This window comes from Vulpes vulpes, chromosome 7 (assembly GCF_048418805.1).
Source record: "Vulpes vulpes isolate BD-2025 chromosome 7, VulVul3, whole genome shotgun sequence".
Lineage (NCBI taxonomy): Eukaryota > Metazoa > Chordata > Mammalia > Carnivora > Canidae > Vulpes > Vulpes vulpes.
The window spans coordinates 98,087,416-98,108,196 of NC_132786.1; the positions used below are offsets into that span (position 1 = coordinate 98,087,416).

The 20,781-nt window shown below is 35.0% G+C and overlaps 1 protein-coding gene across 23 annotated transcripts in view; it reads left to right on the plus strand.

Moving 5' to 3' along the window:
* The window catches only part of HDAC9 (histone deacetylase 9), a 920,581-nt gene that overhangs the window by 605,871 nt on the left and 293,929 nt on the right, over positions 1-20,781 (plus strand). For all 23 annotated transcript variants that reach the window (XR_012002703.1, XR_012002701.1, XR_012002704.1 and 20 more), the window contains one exon: positions 18,944-19,121. Coding sequence is in view for 19 of the 23 variants with exons in the window: in XM_072764471.1 (XP_072620572.1) it covers positions 18,944-19,121 (178 nt within the window). In the remaining 4 variants the exon portion in view is untranslated. The remainder of the gene's footprint in view (positions 1-18,943; positions 19,122-20,781) is intronic.

Below are 20,781 nucleotides of genomic sequence, written 5' to 3' on the forward strand. Positions count from 1 at the left end.
TTAAGACCAGGAATATCTTAGAAACCAGTGGTTAAAAGATACAAGAGACACCACGATAGATTTACAAACTTTATCTTGTTATACTGATAACTATGCAGGGCCTTAATACAAGAAGTTTTATTAATATAAAATCTTAGTAAAACACTAAAAATATACGTAAGAAAAATAACGTGTATAACTCTGGCAAAGGAGCTAAACAAGCATGGAATCTGAGAAGCACTGTATTTGATGGTTGCTGAAGTAGACAAACATTGTTGAACAACTTTGAGACTGTGGCAGCAGTCATGAGACCAGAGATAAGTCTGTTATCTTGCTAATAGAGAGTCAATTATAATTTAAAAAAAATTAGTCATCTGACACACATTATTATTTCATTTTATAAAGGTGCTCTGAGAGGTAATATAAATTTCCCCTAATATTCACATTTATAAAATGATAGGGTTGGACTACAAACCTAGCAGTTTTCACTTTGAGTCTCATGCTCTCTCTAATAACTTTAGTTTGCTTAGGAAGGTGCATGAATATTAAGTTCTCCATCCTAAATAAAATGTAGTTATCCTGGAATGATCATTTTGAAATATGAATCTGTTTTTATCAGCCCCACTAAATGTCCAATCTCCAGGCCTAAACTCTTGGGAGTTTAAAACTATTCATTGGCTTGCCATTGTTTTTAGGATTAAGAATCAGCCTCTTTAGATAGGATGCAAATTCTGTGTAATCTCACTCTACATGCTCCTGTAGACTCCTCTTATTATAAATATCCATGCTGACCTACACCTGTTCCATGGTACCTTCCAGGTGCCCTACCACCAGATGTACTATAAACATGCTGTTCCCTCCACATGGAACATTATTCTTCCTCTGTCAACTTAAATCCTTCTCATTCTTTATCTTTTGGTTTGAATATCCCTTCCTTGGAGAAGCTTTACTTACCCTCTATAAGAGAGTCAAGTAAAGCTTACTCCTCTATATTTATTTGTGCAGAACTGATGACTATTTGTCCCCCTCACTAGACAATAAACTCCACAGGGGAATAACTGTATCCATTTTGTTTATCATTGTATCTTCTGGTTTCTAACGTGATGCTCAACATCTAATAGATTCTTAATATAGTGATTGAGTGAGCAGATTAATTAATTCATTAAATTCCACCAAAGTCAAGAAATAATTACCGAATTGTTTAAATTACAATGCCTTTTTGTGATATTTATTTTTTTAGGATTGAGGAAATATTTACAAAGGCTTCCTTCCAAAAATTAAAGTGTTTTGAGGTGTATTTTACTACGTTTATTAGCAAATGTATCCTAGGATTATTGTTAAAGGTCTGGATGTAGAGGAAACAGCAATATTTATTCAATTCCAACTTATAGAGACAAGTGTTTATTTAAGATGTTTTCTTATATGCTACAAGTTGAGCTGTGTGCTTCCTCAAACACTTGTCTATTTTAAGAGGAAAGTTTTCTCTATTGAGAGGATGCTTGTGGTTAAATGCCAGAAGGAATACAGGTTAAACAATATTCTTTCTCTTCTTCTTCTTTTTTTTTTTTTTTTTTTTTTGTTAGCCAAACATTTTAGCAGGGAGCTATCAGTAACTGGCTTCTAGTTTGATGACAAAAAACCAAACCAAAACAAAACAACAACAACAACAACAAAACTGGAATATCTTGCCTTTGACACATGCATGCTTTGGGAGACAGGGTGAAATGGACATAAAATCACACATTTTCTAGAACATGACAATTGGTAATTTGCATACAAGCAATTGGATTTGGAGACTGGTAGTGAAATATGGTGATCTCCTAAAGTTGAGTTTGGTAAGATATTTTCTTGGGTTGAGACATAAAGGTATAAAACTTAAATGCTTGAACCTATAGGAGTCCTCACCCTACTTACTTGATTCACCTTGTTACATGTTTAAACACATGGGTTTTTAAAAAATCCATTCAGGACATAAAACTGGTTTATTAATTAGAAAACCTAAAAGTTGTAATTAGTGGGATATTATTATTATTATTATTCTAGTGGGATATTATTAAGGCCACTTACTGCATTTTTTTTAGAGCCGTGTTTCATAACAACTTTTAAAATTAAGGACTTCTTTAATGAAAGCTACAGACCCTATCTCCAGAAAATTCACAGATGCCTGTCCTTATACAACTTTGCACACAATTTCAGAGCAGAGGCTTTATATCCACTAGAATTCTTCCAGAGAACCCAGGCTAAGAACACTTATTCAAGATAAACCATCTAATTTATGTGTCTTAAATAGCAATGATTTATATTGCTTGTCATCCCTCTCATTATGATTTGCTTTATATCTGGACTCTAATTATCAAAGGGGAGGAATAAAGGAAATGCTCAAGAGATTCATCATAGTCAAAAGAAACTCCTATTTTTCTCCCTTTATCTTCAGGCTATTATTTCTAGACCAGCACTCTATTGTTCATGCTGCACTGTTCATTGGCTATCAACCAGACAGAGGGTGCTAGTCTAGGCCATTGCACAATTTGATTTTCCTCTGGGCTGTTATGTAATTAAAATAATTTCAATCTATTCTCTTGAAAATTTTTTTTTCTACAGGCAATTGTGAAAATGTAGAAGCTAAAAAGCAAACGAACAAAAATATAACTTGTTTTCTTTACTTTTTAATTGTGAAAGAAATTACTCATTATGGACTAGCTATTTATTTAATTTCAAAATTCAAATGTGGTTTCTTTTGTATTCTGTAGTAGAGTAAAATCCTTCACTGATTTAAACCAGTCATTTTCTAAGGGCACTCCAAAGTAGTTGGATCTTAAACATTTCTAAAGGAACCACAGATATAAATGCAAAGTGCAACCAAAATAGTAATTTATTTTCCCCCAAAACTCTTGTATCCATAAATGCATCAGAAGCAATTTTATATACCTGAATATGTGTAGTAACTTTTACCAATATTCTATATAATTGAGGGTCAATATTGTTAAATAGGTTCAGTTTTATAGTATTAAAAGACATCTCTAAACCTCAATCCAGATTGACGGTTTAACCACACACTGCACACGTATATAAGTGCTGGTTGCACTTGTTAACAATTCCCTCTGATTCTGCTGGTGATGCTTTACCTGAAAACTTTGTAGTGCTCAGCAACCAACAGCTCTGCCTTTGTGAGTCATATTGTTGTTTATAGATTCCTCATGACTTGAAAATGAGGATAATATTTGACATATAAAATTTTACCTTTCCTTTGTACCTTTTTGTATATTGTTTGATGGCATGAAAAATATGCTAAGCAAAGACTCTTGTTTGGAATGAGAAGAACCTGAGAAGAAGGGAGTGAGACTGACCTGGCCTCACTGGAAGCAACCAGTGAGTACGTGGGAGCAATAATTTATCTACCTGGAGCCTGACCTCTGCTACAAGGGGCCACCACTAGGACCTGGAAGGTTAGTATAGAAATAGTGAGTGCTTTCTTGTTGTTGTTGAGCATAGATTTGTTATTCCAGCTTCTCCTGGACTGGATGCCACTCTCACACACTAGAATTCAGAAATCCTGCCCATTGCTATGGGAGAAGGGGAATAATAAACAGTCTTAACATTTCTGTTAAAGGTACCCTCATTCTTATCCAATTTTTACTTTAAAAAGGAGTGCTGTACTCTTCAACTCTTATGATCTCCCTTTTTTTAGTCACAAGAAATACAAATATTTTAGCAGGTTCTTATGTATAGAAACATTATATATATAAACAGATATAAAAATATATCTTTCCAAATTATATAAATGTACCACCACATCAGTGTATTATATGTGTCAAGAGAATATGCACAAAAGGAGAAATAAAGAGCAGTGAGATAAAAGTGTAGTAAAGATTATTTGTAAATAAATTTTATCTTGTGAGTTAACAGGATAGAAACCTTTTGCACTATGATAAAAATAGTGTTATTTTTTAACAACTTTACTGAGATATAATTCACATATCATATGGATGAGTCACTTCAAGTGTACAATCCTATGGTTTTTAATATATTCACACAGCTATACAACCATCAACACAATTTTTGAATATTTTCATCACCCTCAAAAGAAACTCTATACCCATCTGCAGTAACTCCCCACTGCCCTACCCCTAATCGAGGGAACTGTGAATCTACTTTCTGTCTCCATAAAAGAAAATTTGTCTATCTTCGACATTTTACGTAAATGGAATTGTATGATACATGGTCTTTTGTGACTGTCCTCTTTCACTTAGTATAATTTTTTCAAGGATTCATCCATACTGTAGCATAAGCATTTCATTACTCTTTTCTTTAGAATATGTAATACAGTATTATTAACTATAGTCAGCATGCTGTACATTGCATCTCTAGGACTTACTATTTTATAACTGAAAGCTTGTACTTTTTTTTTTAAAGATTTATGTATTTATTTTTTAGAAAGGGGGTTGGGGCAGAGGGAGAGGCAGAGAGAGAATCTCAAGAAGACTCTGCTGAGTGAGGGAAGATGGGGGTGGGGGTGTATCTTGACCCTGAGATCATGACCTGAGCAGAAATCAAGTCTGACCTTTAACACCTGAGCCACCCAGGCAGGTGCCCTGAAAGTTTGTACCTTTTGACCACCTGGAGGTGTTTCCCCCAATGAACCAGAAAGTGTTCTCTGTAGCCCTGTGGTGTGGTTTGCTGAGATCTTGGTGGAGAAGGACTATGTGCTAGTGTTGCAAGTCACATGCCGTTGCCCTCCCTGGGGAAGTCACCGTGGGGTAGTACTGGGGGGCGACCTGAGCTGTTGTGACCAGGCAGGGCTTGGTGTCTTGGCCAGAGGTACTAGTACATCCAGCACAAGGAAGGCGGAACCTACTTCTTCACCACCTGGTAGATGCTATGCGGACTGGAAATCTTAAGTGTATCATTGTTCCAGGCTCAGCCTGGACTTGGATGAGGATGCAACCAAGACTTCACCTACTTGGTACCTCTGCTGGGCTAGACAGAGTAAGGAGTGTTGGAGGAGGCAGAAGATTGTATTTCTTCAGTAATAAAACTTGTGAAGGATAAAATTAGAGTACAAGACAACAAAACATTACAGGTGCGGTGTACCCTGTGCTTCAGTGTTGGGAAGGGGAGCTTGCGCAGATGGCATTGTTGGTGTTGGAGGGCTGGAAGTTGGTTGGGGCAGCTGCTCAGCAGCAGCTCTTCCTACAGTTACAGGAGTGAGGTCCAGGCTGAGTGCCTCTCTGTGGTTTCCAAGGAGCAATAGAACCCCATAGGGCATAACTAGTGAGCCCAGCGAGAAAGCCAGGATTTTCCAAGAATGGTGCTGAAGGATAGGATGAACACAGTGTTGACAGCTGGAAAAACATTTTACCTTTTCCCAAGATGCAACTGCCATGTCGAAGAAGCTTGGCTGTGAAAGGAAACCTGTTTTATAATTTCTCTAGAAATGTGGTTGTGAATTCTTTTTGCATCAGAGGTGGGTGGTGAGAGACGGAACCAGCTGTGGGAAGCTGGAGCCAGCTCGTCCACCCACAGGAGGCATGCAAGCCTGGTGGGCATCTGGGTGGGGGCCTCTGCTGGAGTTTTCCAAGGGCCGCTCAGGCCTGTGCCAGGGCACCTCAGACCAACCTCAAAGATCATTAAAGAGCAGCGCTTTGGGCTACATAAATACTGTGTAATGATTCCCGGGCCTCACTGCTAGGAGTTGACCGCAGCACCACGGCCCAGGTCTAGGTGGTTGCTTGTTACCGGTTCCCTCACCAGGGAATCTGCTCTGCCTGCCAGGTGCACTCAACCATTTTTCAGCATCTGTGAAGCTGAAGACATAAGCAGCTTATGCTTTTTCATTACTTCCAGGGTCTCTGAAAATGGTCTAATTGTGAGAGATAATTCCAAATCCACCATCGGGACCACTGTTGGCCCAAGGTCTAGCAAAAATATCCTTTTATGTTTATTTTCAGCCTCAGAAATCCCTCAAATGTGACAAATATGACTCTGATGAGAAGGGTCAGTAGACTCCTACAGAAGAGGCACCTTCTTCCTGGGTCTCTGCGTTGGAGCCTAGGCCTTCTGGTGAGCCAGGATCCTCATGCTTGACTCTGGCCTGGAACAATGGTCGAGGCTTTTGTTTTTTTTTTAAATTTTTATTTATTTATGATAATCACAGAGAGAGAGAGAGAGAGAGAGAGAGGCAGAGACACAGGCAGAGGGAGAAGCAGGCTCCATGCACCGGGATCCCGACGTGGGACTCGATCCCGGGTCTCCAGGATCGCGCCCTGGCGGTCGAGGCTTTTGATTTGTATTTCCCAGGCTAAAGATTTTTATATCTCTACTTTTCCAATGTGGATTACTTATCCATTGTTTTTATCTTTTAGAAATGCCTACAAGTACTGCCTCATTTTGCATTGGTCTGTTTAATCATTTAAAGGGAAGTAGAAGTTTTGCCTCCACTGTCTTAGGGACTTATGGAGGAGCTGGTGTCTTTGTCTTGTCTGGCATCGAGTTCCACATGGGAGGCCTGACCACTTGGTCAGGAGCTGAAATGACAGGTCACACTGAAATTGGATGTTTACAATGCAGCACAGTTGTCTCTTTCTGGCACTTTACTTTTCTTTGTGTAACTATGCAGTTCTCCCTGATATTTCTGAGATATGTGAGACTTCATACACAACTTGCACGGGCCCTGCCCATGGGACATGGCATTGGAGCTACTAGGATTCCTTCAAAAAACTACTATTTGCATACTTTGAGAACAGACCCTTCTCAGCTGGTGGTAGGGACTCTGAGTCAAGGGGACCTGGCTCAGCAGGAACAGCTTTTTGCTTCTTGACCTGCAGCTTCCCAGGGTAGTTGTGCTCCTTTGACCACCACGACTGCTAACAAACCCACCTGTTTGTTAGCAGGTTTGTTAGCAGAGGCGCTGACACATCTAGTTTCAAATGCTTCTGAGACCTCTGTCTGTGCTCTTTTTTTCCTTTGCCAATAATCTGATTTCTATATTATTATGAATAGTGCTATTGTGACATTCATGTTTTAAATTTTTGTGAGACATACATTTTATTTTTCTTAGGTATATACATATTATTGAAATTGCTAGGTCATGTGTTAGCTCATTGTTTAACTTTTGGAGAAACCACCAAACTCTTGGCCAAAGTGCCTACGTCATAGTACCTTTTCACCAAGTGTGTGAAAGTTCCAATTTCTCTACATTCTCACCAACAGTTGCTATTATGTATCTTTTTTATTATAAACCCAATGTAGTTGGTGTGAAGTTATTACTCATTATGCTTTTGATTTGCAAATCCCTGATAGCTAATGATGTTGAATATCTTTTCATGTGCTTATTGGCCATTTGTATATCTCTTTTAGAGAAATGTTTATTTAGAAAATTTACTGGGGTGCCTGAGTGACTCAGTTGGCTAAGCGTCTGCTTTTGACTCAGGTCTTGATCCGGGGGGTCCTGGGATAGAATAGCGTTGGCCTCCCTGCTCAGCAGAAATACTTCTTCTCCCTCTTCCTCTGCTCTTCTCACCTTGTGCTTGCTCTGTGTCTTTCTCAAATAAATAAAATTTAGAAAAAAAAAAAGAAAATTTACTTAATTTTTGAATTGGGTTGTTTTGTTGTTGTTGTTGAGGCATATCTTTATATATGCTGGGTACAAATCTCTTATCAGGTATATGATTTGCAAATATTTTCTCTGATTTTTGGATTATCTGTTTACTTGATGGAGTCCTTTTGAAGCAAAGTTTTTTACCTCTAATTATATCTTAATTTATTTACTTTGAGGATCACTTTTTCTTTTGGTCTTACATCTAAGAAGATTTACTCCTGTATTTCTTAAAATAATGTTACAATTTTCGCTTTTATATTTGGTTCTATGATCCCTTTGGAGTTAATTTTTGTCTATGGTATGAGAAAAGAAGTTCGATTTCATTCTTTTACATGTGGATATGTGGTTGAATCTATTTGGTGAAGGACTATTCTATCTCCATTGGATTCTCTTGGTACCTTTGGTGAAAATCAATTGACCATAAGTATAAGGATTTATTTCTGGATCTTCAATTCAATTCCATTGATTTACATGTCTATCCTTTATGCCAGGACCATACTGTCTTGATTATTGTAGCTGTATATTAAGATATGAAATTAGACTCCCCTTCTATGTTAGGATATTTTACAGAGTTTATGCTGTGTGACCTTTGATGCAGGGACTGGTATAAATGCTAGTGTCATCGCCATGTATCAAGTATTAGTATAGTTTATTTAACTTTTGTATTTTTATTTAAAAACTATATATCAGTAGAAGCTCTACTATTTTCTCTTGTGCCCCACCAGATTGGCGTGTACGCCTTACTTTGGAGACCACTGCTTGCAGGCACCATATTTGTGCTCTATTCCTCACTGTCCCTCTGTTTAGCCAAGTGCTATCAACTAATGTCTCACCCTTACTTTAAGGTCCTAAGATAATACTGAATTACTTGTACATACTCAGTAACATCTCCAGAAGAGTAGACTTTCTCTGAAACTTCATTTCAATCACCCTATTCTAACTTTGACTTTAATAGGATAAAATAATTATTACAATACATTGGTCAGTTAAAACAAAATAAGAGGATATCTTAATCACCTAAAGTTGTTGAAGAATTTACTGGAGAGTCTTGTGACACACTGTGAAGAGAAACAAGAAATTTCAATTACATTTAAAAATTGTGTTGACTTACCAGCTCAATCAAATAAATTAGAGTCAGATTTTTGTCTCAAATCTAGAGTCAGTTATACATTTTTTTCTCCTACTTTATATTTAATTACTTTTTCAAAAATAAGTTTTTAATTTTAATTACAGTATAGTTAACATAGTGTTATATTAGTTTCAGAAGTACAATATAGTGATTCAGTAATTCTATACATTACTCAGTGCTCATTGCCATGAGAGTACTCCTAATGTCATTCACCTATTTTGCCCATCCCCCCACCCACCTCCCATCTGGTAACCATCAGTTTGTTCTCTTTAGTTGAGTGTTGTTTTTTGGTTTGTCTCTCTCTTTTTAGAAGCAGTCATATTTCTATGATATAATATATACATTCTTCAAACTCAAAATTAAGTGAGTGAACTCCTGTTTGTTCCAGGCTCTGAGTTTGGGTCTGGGATGATAACAGTGCAATGGACATTTCTATTCATAATTAGCTTGGAACTAATAGTCTCTCATTGTCCAAGTCTGAGTTAATGCCAGTTATTGTTTACTTTACATACACACATGCACACCAACTTAGCCTATTTATTTAAAATATTGATATTACAATAAAACATTTCAAAATAACTCGTAAAATAAAGTTAAAGTATATGCTTATTGGGCAATTTGGAAAATAAAGTCAGTCAAAATAAGAACATAGCAATCAACAAAGCAATCATAGTTCAGTATTTAGAATTAATTACTGTTAATTGTCTTTGTCTCTTTAGATTTTTCCTAAACTTTGCACTCTTAAATTTGTTCTCTCTCTGTCCCAAATCCTCATTTTAAGTTCCCAATTTACATCCTTCTGCTCTCACTTTTGTCCCTTGATTATCATTGTTTTTTTCATTGAAATTAATTTAATATATTGAAAATTCAAAGACAAAATATACTTAATTGTACATGTTATTGTATTATCAGTGCAAGTTGATACAAATTAATGTATATTTTATGAGTATATATTGATCTCAAAGTAAAGTAGCATATTTTTTGAAGATTTACTTATTTATTTTAGAGAGAGAGCAAGCATGAGTGGGGGGAGGGACAGATGGAGTGAAAGGAGAAAATCACAAGCAGACTCCCCATTGAGCCCAGAGCCTGACATGGGGCTCTATCTCAGGATCCTGAGATCATGACCTGAGCTGAAATCAAGTTGGCTGTCCAATTAACTTAGCCACCCAAGTACCCCTAAATTAGCATATTTAAACTTAATAAAAATATTTTTCATATTTATTTTTATTATTTTTCTCATCTACTTTTACTTTTTGTTTTTCTTTCACTCATTCTATTTGTATTTTCCAATGAATCTTTATTTCCTCCATGTAAAAACTTAGTCCTTTCAATAAAACCATTGTATGTTGCAGTAATATTGGTGCTTTATATATGCCAACTTATTAAACTTTAAAATTTTATTTTACATATTTTTATATACAGAGAAAATAATAAAGATTCTAAAAATGAACATCCATAACATCCATCTTAAATAAATATATATTATATGCAATATAATATATAAAAACAATATATTATTTTTAATATATAAATATATAATATATAAATAATATATATTTTATATAGAAAATAATTATAATAATAATTATATAAAATTTATATTATTATTATTATTTATATTATATGGTATATGTCACATTATTATATAATATTACAATATTGTTATACAATGTAAGAAATACAATATACAATTGAAGGTACCCGTATATCTCTCTCCTATTTCATCTCTTCTATTCCTATGAATTTGCTAATTTTTACATGCCTTTCTTTATATTTTTACTACATTCATATACATATTTAAACAATATATGATACTCGCATATTTTTAAACTTAAATAATTGACTCCATATACATTCTTTGCTTGCTTTTTCACTTACCATTTTTACTATAGGTTTATTGTTCATTTTCACGTTTACCAAATGCTAATGGATTGTTCTTTGAAGTGGTTTTAACATTTTGTCCTCCTACAAGTCTGTGAGTTTCTCTTACTCTGTATTTTCACTAATGCTTGGTATTATCAGACTTCAAATTTTGGTCAATCTGATAAGTATAAAATGTCATCGATTCTTGGTTTTAGTTTGCATTTTTTTTTATTATCACTAAGGTTTCTGTTCATGTATTTGTTGTCTTAATGAAATGTTTCATTATCTGGGAATTCCCTGTTCGTACTTCTTGTCCATTTTTCTGTCCCCATTTATTTTTAGGAGTTATATATGTAATATAGACATTACAATTACTTTATACAATAAATATTTGCTCATATTTTACCCCTAGTTTACCTTGTCTTCTGGGCTGAGTGATCTTGACCCAGGCCAAGGTTTGAGTAGCACATAGCTTTGAGTTGTTATGAACTTGTGCTAAAAACTAAAACGATACCTACTTTCTGTGCTTGGGTCTGTAAAAGTCAGTGCTTGGGATGAGGAGGGACCCTGGGCCCTCCCACAGCCCAGTTTTTAGGCCCCAGCGAAGGGAGAGCAGGGCCCAGTTTCAGGGCCTAGTGGATGCTCAGGGTACATTCTAACCTAATCAGTCTCTTCTATTTTCCACAGAGGCTTGTATTTTATTGGCCCATGGTATATAAAAATATTTGAATTCCTTTCCTTCCCCAATTTAGAATGATATTCTCCACATCTTTCAATTGTTATTTGGATATAGTATTAGATAAGTATCAAAATTCATTGTTCCCATTACATATTACCAGTTTTCCCAGCATCGCATATTGAAATTCCTTGTTTAACTGCTACTCTGTAGGTCATCTTTGTTCTATATGGAGTTTCCATGTAGCCATGGGTCTCCTTCTGGGCTCTCTATTCTACTAATGTATTCTACTCTATTCAATAATCTATTGATACTCTATTGTATTAAATGATTCAACTTTTAGTATGTATAGCTATTTGGTTGGGCCTATCTCTCCAAATTATTCTTTATGTTCAAAATTCACATGGCTATTCTCTGCCTTTTATCTTCTATACAAAATTTAGAATCAGCTGAAACATTCCAGAAATAATTTCTGAAGAACTGTCTTTATGCTATTATTCTCATAGAGTGTAGTGTATCTTTTCATCTACTCACTTTGCATTTCTAAGTATAATGTGGTTAGTGTATATGATCTGTGACATTCTTCCTTTTTTCCATTAAAATATAACAAAAAAATTACCATTTAATCATTTTTTGAGTGTATAGTTCAGTGACATTAAGTATATTTACATTGTTGTGCACTCATCACCACCATCTGTCTCCAGAATTTTTTCATCTTTTCAAATTAGGCCTTTACCCTTTGCATAATGGCTGTTTCCCCCTGTTCCCAGCCCCTGGCAGCCACCATCCTGTCTTGATGAATTTAGTTACTCCAGATATGTCATATAAGTGGAATCACATAGTATTTGTCCTTTGTGAGTGGTTTATTTCACTTAACATAATGCCTTTAAGGTTCATCCATGTTGTTGCACATGTCAGAGTTTCTTTTTAAGACCGAATAATATTCTGTTATAAACCCTAATTTTAAAAACCTTGTTGACATTTGCTTTATTGTATGTTTAGTTTGTAATTGTTACATATGTCCTTGAAAGAATATATTTTATTGGTTGTAAATTCAATATATCTCCAAGCTACAGAATTGTGTTATTCAAGTCTTCTGTAACCTGGGTCGTTTTGTGGAAAGTTTGTTATGACTTCCTTCCATTATGTGAATTTTCCATTTTTTCTTTATAGTCCTTCCAATTTATGCTCTTGACGTTTTGAACTTATGTTGCTAGGTTTAAATTTGTTGTTGTTAATCAAACGTTCATACTATTTTGTATGTACCCTTTTTTGTCTCTAGTATTTTTCCCCTAAAGTTTGTCTGTTTTTTCAACGTTGCTGCAGAAGGTTTTTCCTCTTCTTCCTTCTTCTTTTTTTCTTTTTTTGTTAGTTAGTATTTTTTGTATGTCTTCAAATAACCTTTTACTCTAACCTGACTCTGCCAAAGAATATAGCCTTTCTATCCTTTAAGTTCACTTTGACTGTCTCCATTTTTTAACTGGTTAATTGAGTACCTCCCATTAGCTGTGTTTAGTAATATGTAGGGATTTGTTTCTAGCATCTCATTTTGTGAATTATAGTTGGTTAGCTTTTTCAGTATTCCATTTTTTCTCCATCATTTTTCTCCTTTTATTTTAGGTTGATTGCTTCCTGGTTTTGCTTTTTTTTTTTTTTTATCAATATGACTTACTTTCATAAATTTAAATTGTCATTTTTTTCTTTTTAAAAAATATCATTTAAATTCCAGTTAGTTAACATATGGTGTAATATCAGTTTCAGGTATACAATATAGTGATTCAACACTTCCACACAACACCCAGTGTTCATCACAACAAAGGTACTCTTTAAATTCATTGTCTGTTTTACGCATTCCCCGACCTACCTCCCCTCTAGTTTATTCTCTATAGTTAAGAGTCTGTTTCTTGGTTTGCTTCCTTCTCTCCCCCCTCCCTTTGGTCATTTATTTTTTTTCTTAAATTGCACATATGTATGAAATTTTATGGTATTTTTTTCCTCTGAGACTTATTTCGTTTAGCATAATACTCTCTAGCTCCATCCATGTTGTTACAAAGGGCAAGCTTTTATTTTGTTATGACTGAATAGTATATATATATATATGTATACCACAACTTCTTTATCAATTTATTAGTTGATGGACACTTGGGCTGTTTTCATGATTTGGCTGTTGTAGATAATGCTACTACAAACATTCGAGTACATGTATCCCTTTGAATTCATATTTTTGTATTCTTTGGGTAAATACCTAGTAGTGGGGTTGCTGGGTTATAGGGTAGCTCTATTTTTCACTTTTTGAGATACCTTCATACTGTTTTCCAGAGTGGCTGTACCAGTTTGTATTCCTACCAGCAGTGCAGAGGGTTTTGCTTTCTCTTTTTCAAAACTTTTCGTTCAGTTTAAAGTTATGCACATCACTTTTAATAATTAATTTTAAATTATTAACATGCATATTTAGTTTTAAAAAGTCTAAAGTTAACCAGTATTTATACACCGATCCTGAATAATACAAAGACTTTAGAACTTGTAAACTTCCACCAGCCCTTGCTTAGCATTTTATAAGATAAGCTCCTGGAATATCTATGATTCTAATTTTCTAAAAAAAGAAAAGACTTCTGAAGTTCAAAACACTGTGAACCAAAGAAGAAAATTCAATTTTCACATAATGCCAAAAAAGAAGGATCATATATTTTTTAAAGAAATGGACTTGGAAATGGAATTTTAACTTTTAAAAATAATATTATTTTCCCATGATCTTTTTTTCTTTTAGGTCATATTTTTTATTAAACTAGTTCAAATAATTCCAATTTATTTCAATGATTATTTCAAAGATTAAACACTATAAATTTTTATTTCTGTATTTGCTCTTGCTGAAATTGCATAATGATATTGATTAGAACACATAATTAGCAGCCACCCACATGTCTGGAAGCAAATGTAACCATCCAGAACAAAGTGAAAACACAGAAGCCATAAAATAGGTCCCTAAGCAATGGCAATAAGAAAGCAAAACAAAACCAGACAGAAACATAACCAAAAATCACTGCTGTTACAAAAAAAAATAGAGCCTTGAAGTTGTCTCTGCCTAGGGGCTTTATTACCTCATAATCTCCATTAGCAAGCTACCCCGAAATAAATATTTTACTCTAAGGAAGAACATTGTACTTGTCCTATAGAGAACTTCAAGGCTTTTCCTACCCACTTTCAAATAGATGGCAATGCCTTTCCCCCCATGATTAGAAAGGCCTGGGCCTTAATAACATTGATGTCTTATTAGGCATCACTGAAAAATTTATAAAATAGGTGCATAATAACTCCTTTGTGAAAGTAATTTACAATTTTTATCAGTCAGAGGAGACCGATGATGTTTGGGTATAGTGGCCTTAGACCACTCACTTCATAAAAGAAAAGGTTGTCTTACACATTTCAGTTACCGGAGAGAATTTTCCGGAATGACAGTCTGACAAAGTAACCAATCAAAACCAAATCCCCAATTAAATCACCTGAAAAAAAGAAAGACTAATGTATGTTAAGAAACAGACTCAATATAATGTATTTAGAAGATATTTTAATCAAAAATGCTTTTTTTGGAATCCCTGGGTGGCTGGGATTTAGCACCTGCCTTAGACCTAGGGCGTGATCTTGGAATCCTGGGATTGAGTCCCACATCAGGCTCCCTGCATGGAGCCTGCTCTTCCCTCTGCCTGTGTCTCTGCCTCTCTCTCTCTCTCTGTGTCTCTCATGAATAAATAAATAAAATCTTTTAAAAAATGCTTTTTTGGGGTGAGAGTATATTATTCACTAAATGGGCATGACACATTTTCTTTCAATGGAGATCAACAGATGAAAGTTTAACTGGATATCCATCTAATTTTTATTAACAATAGGTTTGTACTCTTCAAAGTTTTATTTTTCTGACAAAGCAACAGAAACATGTATTTTACACTTACTTAGAACTATAGAAAATAACTACAGACAAAACTATCTCTCCTTAAAATTGCTAATAGAAATAAAAGTGTTGGTGAAGCACTTCAGTCAATTCCAGCTACAATAGAAAAATACTATCACAGTTTTCAACATTAAACAGGAAGCTTTTTATTGTTGAGGAGTAGTATCCATCTGAAATAAAAGTGACTTACCATTTTGTAATACTTTGGTCTCAAATATGTAACATAATAATAGGTACCTTATTGGATTATCAAGATTCCCCCTATACATTAAAAACCATACTTCATTTGTAAAGTGTATAATTGTAGCCAACTCTTTTGAAAGTGAATAAACATTTCTCTCCTCTTTACTCCTTTTTTTGGTAGAGATTCAAAAATATTCGACCTATGTCTGCTCTTAGGTCCAAGTTTTGACTGTTTATAAAAACACTTACTGTTTTTTTTAATTAAAGTTTTAATATGGGTGGTATGTAGAAAGTTTGGAAACCTCATAAAAGCATAAAGGAAAAATAATCCTGAAATTACTCATTTCCTTCATGATCTCTTGGCTCCAAAACTAAATAATTTCAGAGTATTGTCCTTTGGTAACTGTTTTGTCTGGTCTCTATTTTCTTATATTTTTCACTCATCATTTCTTGGTTTTTCTATGTTACGATTGCTTATAATATGCTTTCTTGTTTTATCTTACCCTTATAGTGAGATCTTAAGGATAACTATGTATCTCTTTGCTATATTTTTACTCAACCTATATTTATTAACATCTGTTCTATGTCAAACACTGCATGGGAATATATGAATCAATGGGTCCCCAGTTCAAAAAGCTTTCAATGTTACACATTAGAAGATAATTTCTCTCACACACATACAACAAATCTAGAGCTTTTCCCCACTCTTTACCTGGCTGATTCAACTTATCCTTCACATCTCAAATTAAGCATCACGTTCTTAGATGGAAGTTCCCTCACCTTCTAGATCAGATTTTTCTTTATATTATTTCATGGCACTTTTCATTTATCCTATACAGCACTCATTGTATTTTTAATTGCATTATACTTAGAAATATTTAGTATCTTTATCCTTACTAGGCAATAAACGTAAAAAAAGTTTCAACATACTAGCAAAGTGCCTGGCACAGAGTATGAGCCCAATAAGTGGTTATGGCATGCAGTAACTCTAATAATGTAAAAGATGATGTCAGGGAAAAGGAGAGAGAAAAACAATGTGATGGGAATATAATGGAAAGGGGAAGCACATTTAATATGCTTTAATATGCATTTAATATGCAGGAGTTTTCAGAAGTTCTACAGAAAATTTAAAATTTTCCTTAGAGGATGTACATGACTGCTGAATGTGCAGCTTCATAGACCTAGAGAGATGATACAGAAAAGATAGATGGATGGAACACAAATGGTCAGGGCTACAGTGTCCATAGACACAGTAGATACTGTGCTCAGAACCCATGATACTTTAAGGGGCCCACAGAATGTTTTAAATTTTAATTTTTTAATCAAAAGAGAAAATGAATATCACAGTAATAGATAATAATCCAATGTATGCCAATGTAAGCGTAGAATGTAATTTTTAATATTTTTTTTTATGGAGGAAGGGACCCAAAAAAGGCAGTAGTGCCCAGGGCTCATGATAATCAGAATGTAGCACTGGGGACAATATTTGTTATATAGTAGATAGGATTTGGGTAGAACCTAGAAAAGGAATAAAAGACCTAATGTTGAGAATGCAAGTTGGCCTCAGGTCAAAGAGAGTCAAAATGCTAGGCTGGAGAAGTTCTTTGAACTTTGGTTTCTTTCAGAGACTTTTGTATCAACTTCTTTCTTACAGAGGGCTTTAGGAAGAGAATTCCTGCCAGAAGGAATAGGATGGGTCGTCTCAGAAATAGGGTGATCAGTCAAGGGTCTTTTGCATTAGGTTAGATGAGGGTTAAAGAGATTACAGTCAGAAAAGACAAGGGATGGGAATTTCAGACATTCAGGTATATATTTACCCATGCACTTTTAGTGTGCAGAAAAGCCCCTTTTCCCCACAGAAAGTTCCTCAAGCCATAATTATACATTTGCATTCCCTCTGAATATAAATTCCATGAAAGAACGGACTATGTCAACCTTACTGTTGTATACTCAGAGCTTTGAAGATGGAGAAACTCAAGAAAACAAGAGAGTTAGACTCCTGACAAAATGTTAAAACTATTATAACTAGAACTAGATCTTGACATCATTATCATCAAAGTCAGTGCTAAAAGCCAAATATGACAAATGCCTTCCAATTGATTGATGGTTCAGTTAGAGCAAAACAACAGTAACAACATATACATATATATTAACTATAACTTAAAGTTAATTTTAGATTATTATTAATTTTTAAAAACTTGAGTAGTCTTTGTCTATGGTCTATAACTAAATACATATTCATAATCCTAACTAACACATTTATATGAAGCATTAACTCATATATAGGGGAAGTTGTAATGACATAAAACCATGTAATATGCATTAAGTATAGATATGTTGTATGTAGATTTATTAAAATCCTAACTGAATCATTTGTATACTTAGGGTATAACAAGCCTTGTGCTAGTTAGAAATGCAAGTATCCCATATAATGACATATGTTGGGTGCTAGCAGTTGGGTTAGTTTAGTAACAGGAAGGATAAGGCAAATCCTCTCTAAGGAAAGGTGATATTTGTATCACCTTGAACGAGTAAATGCTAGCCAGATAGATCAAAGCAGAAAGGAATATAAAATTTTAAAATTATAGAAAATTAGTCTTATACCTAAAAGGAATTTATTAACCTTTTGGAATATCAGTTTCCTTATTTGGCATAAGATGGTCATCGTCTGTATCACTGTTCAGCTGTTTTCCATGTTTGTTCAGAATATGGACAAGGAAAGAAGCATAAAAAAGTAACACAAAGGTTATGAATTCCCTTATTTTGAAGGAGAGGAAATATATTCATTGAGTAATATTGATAGTTAAACTAGCTGCCTGTCTGTGTCACAGAGATTGTCTTTTTTGGAGACAGAGGAACAGACTAAGTGCCAGGAGCTTCCAAAGTCCGGCTTTTTGATTTGATAACTTAAGTATGAAGAATATCAACATTGCTAAATCATTGAGATTATATTTACTGCTCTTTAAATAAACTAAAACTAAAATTTTTACAGTATTGAGATTATACCATTCAATCTATGAAAAATTCATTGTTCTGTACCATAATATGAAAACTGAAAGGTATTAAACATAGCTATTTAATTGGTGATTTGGGGGCTTCCATAAATTTTATTATCAATATTACTAAATAAATTCAAGATAGAATTTTCAGTATTGAGCTTTATTGGCAATTTGAAAGCAGCTGAATTGTTCTCCTACTTTGTGTTGCAACAATTCCGGAGCTATATTCAAAACGTTGTTATCAAGATAGGAAATGAATCTAAGTCGATGTTCCTCTTGAGGTTAAAGGTCTGTTTCTTTCAATCAGTTCAAATTGACAGGCCTCCTGCCATCACCTCCTCCTCAGCCAGGCAGACAGGCCCTGGCAGTCAGTGTGAAAACATCTGTTGAATGGATTTATTGACTGGATCTTGTTTTTTCTTTCTCTCTCTCTTTTTTTTTCTTTTTCCTTCACACCGTTTATTATGTCTCTGACCTGATGAACTTAATTTGTTTACACATCGTTCTCAGTGTCTCCCTCAATGCTTGTCTCATGTTTCTTTCTACTGTGCTCTTTTCTTGGCAACAGCCCTTCCTGGAGCCCCAGCACACACGTGCGCTCTCAGTGCGCCAAGCTCAGCTGGCTGTGGTTGGCATGGATGGATTAGAGAAACATCGTCTTGTCTCCAGGACACATTCCTCCCCTGCTGCCTCCATTTTACCTCATCCAGCAATGGACTGCCCCCTCCAGCCTGGCTCTGCAACTGGTAGGAATCCCTAAAGACTCTCCTAATAGGCAGGCTAAATGCACCGTTCTTGTAGGATTAAGCGATTTAAATGCTCTGAATAACTCCAATAGCAGAACGCTCTATTTTAACCCAATGCAACCCAAATTTTATGAGGTTATATTGGCCACAAGACAAACAGCACATCTGATAAATCTTGGGCTTAGTATTAATAGCCTCATAAATTGTTATCATTCAAGGGCCTGGAAAACACATCAACAGGTGCATAGGTCCCTTTTGGAAACAAAATCCCTACAACATTCTTCAGCAATGTTCCTCAATCTCTTCCTTCTAGTAGTTCTAGCCACTAGGAAATTTATGATGCTCAGCTTCATTTGACCCTAAAGAGTGCTTCTCCCCCCGTTTGTTTTTCATGTTGTTTTGTTTCATTGTTTTCTTCCAACTTGCCATACGAATGACTCCTGGGAGACAGTGGTATGAAGTCAAACCTTGCTTAATGCTACATACATTAGTTCCATTTCTATTTATTATGGCACCTCTGGGTGGGCTATTTGACCAACCTTTTCCTTTGCCTACAGCTGTATATGATATTTTAGAACCTGGCTACAGAGGAAAACAAACTAGATAATTCCAAGGCCAAAGGGAGGTCAAGTCTGGAACATACACAAAAAAGGGGTGCTATTCACTCTCCAAAGGAACTGTGCTGTAAATATCCAAATGGATAAATACTCCTTTCTGTCTTCACAAGAATGGGATCAAGAAGATATCCAAGCTTTCAAACTTGTGGTTGATCAAATGAAAGATATTATAGCCTTAAGGGGCTCATAACTTGGATGCAGCAAGGGGAGTATTCATATGCACCTTCTCTCAAAGGCTCTTACAGGTTATCTGATTTATTTTTGAATCAATTTTCAGGATTCAGAGTTTGTTTTTGTGGCTTTGGTGACCTCATGCAACCCTTTGTGCTTGGAAAAGTTAAAACACTTTTTCTAAAATCACATTCCCAAGCCTTGATATCATCTTATTTAAAAATCAATGAATGGAATGGCCAAGTTATTTAGCTTTGACAGACATCTTTAATAAGTATGCAGAGGAACTACTTTTTAAAAGGTGTTACACCAGAAGCCAACATTCCATCCTAGGAGTTACAGGCAATATATTTGCATATATTTCTTACACCACATTAGCCACTGTCTTGGATCCCTGTATTTCTAGAGGATAGGAGACCTGCCCTGGTATCCCAGACAACCCAGGACTGTAGCCCATTGTCAGCAGAAGTTGCTTGGATCAGTCCTGGCTTGTTCTCTCCTTGGTCTTTAGAGAGTTTTTGCTCAAAACCAGATATATGATATAGAGGAATACTTTTTGTAGCTATTCAAATCAGTAGTCCTCAAGAATTATATTCTTTGAAAGTATTTTTCCTGAAAGTATTTTTTATTTAGCCATAAACTTTCAGAGAACACAGAGCAGTAATCATCCTGTCACAATGACAGTTCTATTCACTCAAAATTATTTCTTTAATTTTAAAGTGAACTTAATTTATAAAGTTTAATGGTGTTGTTCTCATATATGTTGATGTCTACTATTGAAATCCTATCAATTGAGTTTCTTTTCTTGGTTAAAAGGGATAACCCTTTCCTGACATGCTTTTTTTCCTCTGCTTTTAGATGTTCCTTCTATA